The sequence below is a fragment of the Capsicum annuum genome, chromosome 8 (genome assembly GCF_002878395.1).
Source record: "Capsicum annuum cultivar UCD-10X-F1 chromosome 8, UCD10Xv1.1, whole genome shotgun sequence".
NCBI lineage: Eukaryota > Viridiplantae > Streptophyta > Magnoliopsida > Solanales > Solanaceae > Capsicum > Capsicum annuum.
Window position 1 is genome coordinate 144,872,125 of NC_061118.1, and position 10,278 is coordinate 144,882,402.

General features: G+C 33.5%; 3 protein-coding genes across 3 annotated transcripts; 1 reads left to right on the forward strand and 2 right to left on the reverse strand.

Moving 5' to 3' along the window:
• Window positions 1-855: 855 nt before the first annotated feature.
• On the forward strand, window positions 856-2,413 carry LOC107839165 (putative ripening-related protein 1). Its single transcript, XM_016682549.2, has one exon. The coding sequence runs from the start codon at window positions 1,350-1,352 to the stop codon at window positions 1,917-1,919; it is 570 nt and encodes a 189-aa protein (XP_016538035.1). The 5' UTR covers window positions 856-1,349; the 3' UTR covers window positions 1,920-2,413.
• A 2,166-nt stretch (window positions 2,414-4,579) lies between these two features.
• On the reverse strand, window positions 4,580-6,223 carry LOC124886400 (AT-hook motif nuclear-localized protein 9-like; the record flags this gene model as incomplete). The annotated part of the gene is given in 1 exon segment (XM_047394456.1): window positions 4,580-6,223. A coding segment is annotated over 1 exon segment (107 nt), but the record flags the coding sequence as incomplete, so codon positions are not given.
• Window positions 5,460-5,909, reverse strand: LOC124886653 (AT-hook motif nuclear-localized protein 9-like). The gene has a single exon (XM_047395531.1). The coding sequence runs from the start codon at window positions 5,907-5,909 to the stop codon at window positions 5,460-5,462; it is 450 nt and encodes a 149-aa protein (XP_047251487.1).
• Window positions 6,224-10,278: the final 4,055 nt, after the last annotated feature.

A 10,278-nucleotide genomic window follows, 5' to 3' on the forward strand; every position in this document is an offset into this window, starting at 1 on the left:
GAGGTTACACAATCTGTAGCAAGGGACAAGCAAGACCGAACATCCAATAGCAAGTTGCTCTAGTGTTTAACCCCTTCAATTTGGCATCAGCCTAAGAGGCACAGGATGAGTTCGAAATCAATTAGGAGGAGGAGACCTTGCTTATGAATCTACACAAGTGGTGACAATTTCACCTTTCTCTGATGTATAGAATCTTGAACATTTTTGTACGTGCATGTTTAGTGGCTAAAGTTATTTGTAATAATTGATTTTGATATCGACAATGAAAATAAGCTCTTTCAATACTGTACTGATACTTCATATGAGAAATAGCCCCCTAAGAAACTTCAACACTCTATTCAACTTCCATAAGACCCTACAGTCCCGACTCCCGACTCCCGACTCCCGACTAGGTCACGGACCATTTATGAGTGCCGTTACAAAAGCAGTCTAGTGGAAAATCAAACAGATCAAAAACGATTTCTGACAGCAAATGAACTATCAAGGGCAGCCCGGCGTTGCGCAGGGTCGGGAGAAGGGCCCCACAAAAAGGGTGTGTTGTACGTAGCCTTCCCTTGCATTTCTGCCCGAGCCTGTTTCCAAGGCTTGAACCCGTGAGGCAACTTTATCAGTTACTCTAAGGCTCCCCTTCAGCAAATGAACTATCAAGACTTGATGAATTGAAGGCTTATTTTCTATTTTACTGCACTATATGTTCCTTTCCAACAGGCAAATGGAGCGGTATGCATGGAGAACATTAGTTGATCATTGTCACATTAAAATTAGTCGTAGTCTCCTCTATCGACTATCAAATTGAGGCCACAGGAAAGAAAGATCATAACGAAATCAAGACTTTAGTTGTTGTAGTCTGTCACTGTGTTGCACATAAAAGATACACAGATGCTAGAATACAGGTTTACATGTTTGGTAACCAGATGAAACAGTCTGTTGTTCTATTACTACACAGAAAATTACAAAATTGTTTTCAGCAACTAGAGAGTCCAAAATAAAATAGTCCATCAAGTTCTTGTCATATTAAGTAAAGTAGAATGCCTGCCTATAACAGGAAAATGTGATTAGGATTAAGCCGTGGAGGTAAATTTGAGATTGAAAAATATTTTATATACCTATATATAGAAAACAAATGCCCTTACCAACAAGTAAAGCAAAGCAATTATTGTCGCATTTATACACACACTAATCCATTTGACTGCTAAACTTCATAATATGTATACTTAATTATAAGAAACTTTCCATGCCTGGAACAGAATATTGGCATTTTGACTAATAAAAACACTATATAAACCAGTTTGATCATCCTAGTCTCCACACAACCAACACTTTAAAACAGAATCACCAGAACAAGAATCATGAAGAACTCTATCATGGGAACAGCTCTTCTGGTTTTGCTGGTTTTTGCCACTCTTACTTACTGCTTAGATGCAAGATTACAGGCTTGCCGGCCGAGTGGAAAAATCAGAGGCATAAAGCCACCTCCAGGGCAGTGTAACCCAGAAAACGACTCAGATTGTTGCAAACAAGGCAAGACGTACACCACTTACAAATGTTCGCCTCCAGTGACCGGTAATACCAAAGCTGTTCTAACCCTAAATAGCTTCCAAAAGGGTGGAGATGGTGGTGGACCCTCCGAATGTGATAATCAATACCACTCTGATGATACTCCAGTTGTTGCCCTTTCAACCGGATGGTATAGTGGAGGAGATAGGTGCCTCAACTATATCACCATAAGTGCTAATGGAAGAAGTGTGAAGGCTAAAGTTGTAGATGAGTGTGACTCTACCATGGGCTGTGATGATGAACACGATTATCAGCCTCCATGCCCAAATAACATCGTTGATGCCTCTAAAGCAGTGTGGGAAGCCTTGGGTATACCTAAAGGTGACTGGGGAGATTATGACATTACATGGTCTGATGCTTAGTGCATCATATATACTACTTATTGTACCGTTCCAATATGATGATTCTGTTCATACACACATCACGATTCATGTGTAATATGTGGTGTAAATAGTAAGTACTAAATTCTCATGTTTGTTGTTGTGAAATTACAGTGTAATGAAATTCTGTCCATGTCGACTTTTGAAATATAGTAATATCAAAGTCATGCCAATGAAAGACACATGATTCGTGAAATCTAAACAGGACTTAGTTTAGTTGCTAACCTAAACCTACTACAATTCGACCAAGATCTATCAATGAATCAACAATGCCTCCACGCACTAGAAGCTTTAGTGAATGATGTTTACAATCACAATATTGCAGCTACAGTAGGGCAACAAAAAAAAACAACAATACAGTGAAAATAAATGTGTTTGAGATACAACAAATTCACAAATACTCAAGACAATATATCAGGTAGCATCCTGCGGAGAGTACATCATATGCAACTTCTTTAGCATAAATTGCAAGCTATTATGGTACTTGTGCGATTTGAAATTGGCATAAATGTCTAAGGATGAACTCTAAATCAATAAAGAAAAGGAAGTAATTTCTTTTTCCTTCTTTAGCATAAGGGTTTGCCTCCTACTACAGAATCATAAGCATCGAAATTTTTTTATTAACATTAACGACCAGACCTCTGAGAGTTTCTTCCAATAACTAAACAGTGTAGCATGCCTCAATCTAATTAGGGTACACATTGGTGGAGCAACGGCATCAGAAAAAGAAGGATTGTAGCTTAAAAGACTGCATAATTACGTCTCAGTCTCAAGTTAGTAAAAGACTGCATAAGCTATACTATTTTTACACTAACTCCTTCCTTATTCGATCGTGGAACCAGCTATACTTTGTACCATATGGAAGAGTTGTGAATTGGCCTCAAATTATCCAAATCTGAGCGTTTTAACTTTTATAGTGATGCCCGCTTCCTGGAAAAAAATATTTGATGATTTAAACTCAATAATATGGAATTCAGAGCTGCAGAACTTCATTTAGCTCTACCGTTGGTTGCAGTGTCCTCTGCTTTTCACTTAAACTGTGTTAACTTATCTTGGTCTGTGGGTAACAATTTGATATCATGTAGCCGCGATGCCCATAGTGATACATATATTCAAGACAATAAGACAGGTCACATCCCATCCAAGGGGTACTACCTCAGACACAACCTTGTTTGCCAGTTAAGTACACTACACAGTGGCAGACAAGCTTAAATCAACAATCTGTTGTTCTATTACTACTCAGAAATATGCTGTGACTATCAAGGAAGTAAATACAAGTTATAATCAAATATGTCCAAACAACTAAAAGGAACTTGACTGCTAAACTTCATGACTAAACCTCTAGAACAAGAACCATGAAGATTGTTTCATTTCCCGTGGCTCGAACCTCTCGAGGGATCCCAACCATCCCACCTCAACCCAAGTTAGTAAACAACAGTTTTCTATTTCAATGTCATGATGACTTTCATCAAAATATTAGCAGTAGTTAACTGGTACTAGGAAATGTATTTCCTTACACGATAGTGATGGAAGCCTAACACCTACCAATAATTGATATTTGACATGTATATTCAAGTGTGACAAAATGATTGCAAACCTACAAGGTTATTTTATGCCCAAAAAAACAAACAAACATCAATAAATTAAAAGCAGCAAACAACAACATACTAAGTGCAGTCCCACAATAATAATATCCCCGCCCATAATTCTCACCTCCAAATGAATTTTGAGAGGAAAATTCTTTATTCTCGTAATACAATTTGTTCACATCTTTGTGAGATATTAAAATATACTGTAAATTATTTTCGAACCGGCCAGTGATATGTTTTGGCCACGAGATTCACGTATTGGTGGCAAGTTGGATAGTAGTTATATGATTAATTAAGCAATATAATATCAGTAATAAAATTGATCCCATGCATATGCTGGAACTCCTATATAAACATTGGGTACACAAAAAGAATAGTGGCAGGGAAAAACACAGCTATACTTGTTTCCATCCTCATTGTTTTCTCACTATGCTTCTATCATGGTGAATCTTCGATAATTACAACAAATTCCCCAATGGAGGCTGCGGCCACCCGCATCGCAGTGGCAGTGGAAGAATTATCCAAACCAGTTGATCTCTGGATTTTCAAGTTCTATAACAGGAAAATGGGTGTGAAAAAGCAGTGTGCATGCAAACCCTGCACACCTACTTGTTCATAACTAGGTCATATCATCCATCTCGGTGTGTCGATTAATTTGCATTTTCTGTGTCAGTTATTTCAAGTCTACCTACATGTTTCTGTGTCAAGTGAGAGTCGGATGATTTCAACTCTGCTGTTTGATAGTATTGTTGTTCAGTGTCAATCGCCCGATCACCGATCCACCTATATGTATATTAAATAAAATTGTGCACCGTAATTAATGAGCGATCAAAATTTGTTTGTCCTTGCATCATCATTTATGTTTGTCTAAGCCAGAGAATTCTTAACGTTAGAATTGAGTAGAAGGCTGTGATGTGATGACAAACATGATTATCAGCACATCATGTATGATGGATAATAGTTTCACTCCATATAAGAATCAAGGGAGTTAAAAAGTTTTATTGTTTTTTTCCATGGAATGGTTAAAGAACACATCCAGGGCACTCAAGCATAGAATAATTACAGAGGATCAGATTTCAAAATCAGGAAGAGACATTGGTCTAATGAAACCAAGAAATTATAAAAGTAAGTCATCCCACCAGAAGATCAAGAAAAAAATAGCTAAATGGATGGAAGAGTCTGTATCTAGAAGACAAACAACAATATGGTCCATATAACAGCTGGTTCAAGCCACGAAGGTCCACAAAGTTTTGTTGAACTAGAGGGAAAAAGTAACTGACCCCAAAAAGGTAACACAAGCTGGTTCGTCCTTTTTCTTTCATAAGTTTTGGTTGTTCCAATACTGCCTTGGCATCATTGATCAAATTTGTTTGCAAGGGCATATATTCATCCAATCCCCATGTAAAACACTGGTGATAAATTGCAGCACTATGTATACCCAAATTTATAGTTCTTGGGTTTTATAAATCACCTTAACATACATTGTTAAAATGCTTGATATCTTCTTTTGCTATATATGAAATAATAGCATATTGTACATCCTATTATTTTCTTTAGGACGATATTGAATCTGGTGGTTCAGATCTTCCACTCTGAACCCTTACATGACTTCAATATGCTTTAGTGTACTTATCAGAACGATATGCTTTATCATCCTCTCTACATATCTATCTGTCTTATATGAGGTAGCTTTCGTGCAAGAAAAATCTGTTCATTATTTAGGACGATACACAATGATAAACAAAATCGTGATGATGGAATTAGCCAACCTCAAGAAAGGAACATGTTGTAGCTTAAGAAGAAGCAAGTTGGTAAAACTTCCTCAATCAGATTAAGTCATTTATTAGACAAAACAACTACTAAGAGTAAGAGAAATATACCAGGTCACTACCATTAAACTATTCCAGTTCTCCAGGATATATGGAAATGCAAGCTAAAGAGAAAAATTACCAAAAGAAACGAGTTGCTGCTTTCGTCCAGACCCTGGTGGCCTTCCTCTACCCCTCTTCTGAGTTGGGTTTAATGACATTGCCTGAGTAGATGGAGGTGTATTCAGAGCCAAGGACATCGCCCCTTGAGCTCCATACTTCCGAGGCTTACCCCTCTTTCTGCGAACAGGCTCACCTTGTGGGAGTGATGATGATGCACCAATACTACCTCTAGGTGACATAGTTGATGAAGGATCCATTACTAGCGTTTGTGGAATCGGAGCGCCGCTACTACTAGATTGAAAGGCAATATTACCAGCAGCTAATGAAGGACTAATGCTTGGTGATCCCTGAAAACCAGGGGCATTCCCCGTCCCGCTCCCACTCCCACTCATCCCTCTCTGCATATAGTAAGGAGCGGATCCAGGTAACATCATAGCTTCCCTTCGATCCATACATTTATTTCTTAACAATATATCCCCTTCAAACAATGATCTAAATCTCAACGGAAAGGGAATTGAAGTCACGACTCTCTATTCCTATAAATCGAAAGTCGTCTTCGCAACATAGAAACCAGTAAAAGCTGCAACCTTGACCAAAATGACACAAAATCTGAACTTTAAACGCTCAAGGGAACTTTGTTATGCACATTCAAGATCTCCTTAAAATCCCAAAATGTATTTAGCTGTGAATTTCACCTCCCAACTAGCACAAGAATAACAATGGAAAGCTTGCTCAAGAACAAAGCTTCCCAGATACAAAATCTGAAAGGATTTTAAGAGTGTTATTAGTGAATGACATAAATGACACAGAGTAAGTAAAGCAATAGTAAGCAAATCAGCAAAATAGATACAGGGTAAAACACATTATAGTAGGAGAAGGAAAGGAAAAGAGTTGTGAGTTCAAAATTCAACAGAAAAGCAAAACAAGAGGCTAAGAATTGTACATAGTAAAAGAAATGCAAGTTCAAAGCAAAGGGCTAAGATTAAAGAACAAACAAGAGTTCCATAACTTTTTTAGCAGCTTGCCAAAACTACATGAGAAGGAAAAAAGGCTTCACAAATGCAAAACAAACAGAGAGTGAAAAAATCTCTTGGCCTTGTCCATTCTCACCTTACCATTCAAAACAAACCTCAAAACACTAAATTTCAACAAAAAGAACCAAAACCCAACAGAGATATCAACCTCATCGCATCAAAAACAAGAAGCCCAGTTACAAACTCTCAACAAAAACCAATTCTTGATTTTTCAAATTCAATAAAGATCACAACTTTATGATATTTTTAACCAAGAAACTGACACCCAATTAATTAAAATGCAAAAATGAAATGACCCTTTTCGGAAAAAAGAAGGTTAAATAGGCTTAAAGAAGGAAAATGGTGAAGTTGGTATAACCTGTGACAAGTCCTTATCTGAATTGGAAATTGGAAGTGTGGGGTAGAGAAAACTTTTTCTGTTTCGAGATGGTATAGATATGTGCTGTGTCATTGTGTGATGCCAATTTGTTTGAGCCAAAAAAGATTCAGAAGATTGAATTCAAAGAGAAAGCAGACTCTCTAAACCTGAAAAAGGGTGCTGGATGGATAATGCCGATATTTATTGCGCTCAAAAAAATTATTTAATAACCACTTCACAAAGCCTCTTCATTACCACGCGCAGCTTATGAAGCGCTGTTCCCTTGGTGGACCCCTTTTTTAACTGAACAATATGCACTCTTTTACCGCTGCAGTGGATGAGATTGCTTTCTTAATCAGAGATCTCAGTTTGAGCGTTAATTATGAAAAAATTTTTAATAGAGAACGTTATCCCTCAAATAAAATCTACTCAAAATAAATTTGAATTAATTAAACTTCAATCCGGCTGCTGAATATTAAATGAAAAACCAAAAAAAATATTCACTCTTTTGAGTCTCGACAATGTTTGATATGCAAATTAAATTATGAAATTATATTTTTTAAATTAATTTGCTTCATTATAAAGTATTAAATAAGGTAGATTATTTTAGATTTTGTAATAAAATTTATATACTAATATTTATTCAACAGTATACATTTGTCTTCTTTATCAAATGAGATTATAATTTTATTTTAAACTTAATTCTATTTTATTCACGTACCAAACAACCTAAAAGTTTTAAACAATCGACTTAAAAGTCCTTCAATTTAGAAATAGTTATTAACAACATTATATTCGATGTAATTTTATAAATAAATTTGAAAGGATAAAATATACACAATCTTTATCTATATATTAGAAGGTTATAAATATATAGTCACGCATGGATTATAATGAACAGATAAATAATGCATGAATTGTAATGTAAAATTAAAAGTCAAGATAATTATAGTGTCATATATTTATTGATAAATTTATTTAGACACTATTACTCTGTGTTTTAATTGAGCACTTAAATACGGAGAAAAATTATTTTTCCTATTTTTTTATTTAAATTTGCTTGATTTGATACAAAAAATTTTATTGTAAAAATATTTATAATTTTATATTTTTAAACTACAGATATGTAAAATGTATCAAAATGTCATTTAATTTTATACTTTTAAACATGTCATGTCAAAAGTTTAAAAATTTTAAAGTTGTAAAAAATGAAAAGAGATATTTTTTAAACCAAAAAAAAAAAAAACAATACAAACAAATTGAGACCGAAGAGGTATTAGACTCTTTTGGCCAGATTTTGAAATAAGTTTTTTTGTGTGTATTATATGCATTGGCCTCAATAAGTCGTACTTTATCCGTTATAAAAAGAATGACCTACTTTTTTTTTAGTTTATTTTTTAAAAAATTAAAAGAAAATGACTCATTTTTTTTATAATGTTTTAATTTGAACTTTTTACTTGATATGTTTGAAAACATATGATTAAATGATATTTTGGTACATTTGACATAATTTTAAGTTAAGATCATAAGATTCAAAAATCTTTTTTATTTTCTTAAATTTCATGTCAAGTCAAAACAGATCTTTTTTTCTAAACGAAGAGAGTATAACTTTAGGCATGTTTAAATTAAGGTTGATGCATACAATTAAAGGGGTAACATATTTTATATGTTTAGCTTATCATACAATTAAAGGGGTAACATATTTTATGTGTTTAGCTTATCTACCAAAACGTTTGTGAATATACACAAAGATAATTTCAAAACTCAAGTCAAAAATATCTTATTGAAATACTTTATTACGTATTCTCAATCATAACAAATTATAATTTTAGTGTATAAATAAAATTTACTAACCAATTTTCTTCGCACCAAACCGCCCCCTAATTTTCAGTTTGATCATGAGAATGTTTTCCTTCTTTAAAATAAAATTGTTCACTTTATTTCAAATACAATTTTAAATTGATATTTGATCATGAAAATTTTAAATACAACTTAAAATTTTATTTAAAAAAATAAAAATAAAAGTTATTTATTTTTCACTTCTTTCATTTTCACTTATCTTACAAAAAAATTAAAAAAATAATTTCAATTTATATTTATAATCAAATAGTACTTCTAACTCTAAATTGCCATACCCCTATCAAAATGTAAGGGTGTGTGGAAAAGTGAGGCGCGTAGGATGATTATACACCTCTAGCTTTCAATATATTCTAATACAGTATTATTATTATTTTTACTATACAATAAAATTTCTAATACAGATCACCAATATAATTGAATTAGGTGACAACAAATTTAAGAAAACAAAGAAAAAATTGGTGATCAAATATATATCCTCAAAAAATTATTATTAAATAAATTTATATAAGAATTTTATGTTTTCCAATGAAAATTTTAAAATCTCTCTTAATATTTTATTTTAAATCACAAATATTATTGAGCCGCCTTAAACGTCTAGTAAGTAATTAGTTTTGAAAGAGGCAAAATGTGAGGGGTGCGTGGAAAAGTGAGGCGCGTAGGATGATGGCGTCAGAGGTTTAAAAGGTTGGACCAAAGGGGGGTGTTGTGAAAGGGACAATTGAAATGACGAGAGAGAGCAGGCTTTTAGGCCTCCACATTTCACTTCAAATAACTTGGTTCGCAATGCTGGTGGATCTAGAATTTTAAATTAATAAATTTTTGATAAAATAAGATACAATGTAATTTAAAGATTTTTTTTATGTCATTAAATTAATTTTTAATTTTTATTAAATATTTTTATTTTTTAATATATTTATGAAATTAAAACAGCGGGTGAAATTTTCGAAAAGCTCCATCCGATACTGTATATCCGCCCCTGCTTGTTGCAGTCTGCTGTGCCCTCTCTATACTCTATAGCACCAAGTGGTAAGGCCCCCAGTATGGATATGTATGCATGTGACATTCATATGAATACAATCTGAGGGTGTTTCTTTCATCCTCATCCTTTTATTTGCTTTCTTCTCCCCAAAGATAACTGACTTCATTTTTGTCCTAATTTATATAGTAGGTTAAATTCATCGATAGCCTCTTAAACTTGTCTTTAAAATTCACTTAAATTCTTAAACTAAGGCTTGTACCTATTAAACTTATAAACCTTCTCAATTTGATTTTAATTGATATTTTTTGTTCAATCAGCTAAAAGTTCAAAAAGGTGACAAAAAGGACTAATTAAAAGCTGACATATGGTATTATGGGTCCAATAATTATTAAAATTAATTATAAAATTATTTTAAAAAATAAAAATAAAAAATTAATTATTAAAAAGATATTATAAATTTTTTACAAATGAAAATTTATAAAATTATTAAAAAAAATAAAAATAAAAAACTGACTATAAAATTATTAAAAAAATAAAACTAAAAAACTAATCCCCACCTACCCCAAGGTCCCTTCCCCGCGTTCATCTTC

Excerpts from the sequence above, each read along its gene's own strand:
- LOC107839165 (XM_016682549.2), top strand. The coding sequence starts at position 1,350 with ATGAAGAACTCTATCATGGGAACAGCTCTTCTGGTTTTGCTGGTTTTT.
- LOC124886653 (XM_047395531.1), bottom strand. The coding sequence starts at position 5,909 with ATGGATCGAAGGGAAGCTATGATGTTACCTGGATCCGCTCCTTACTAT.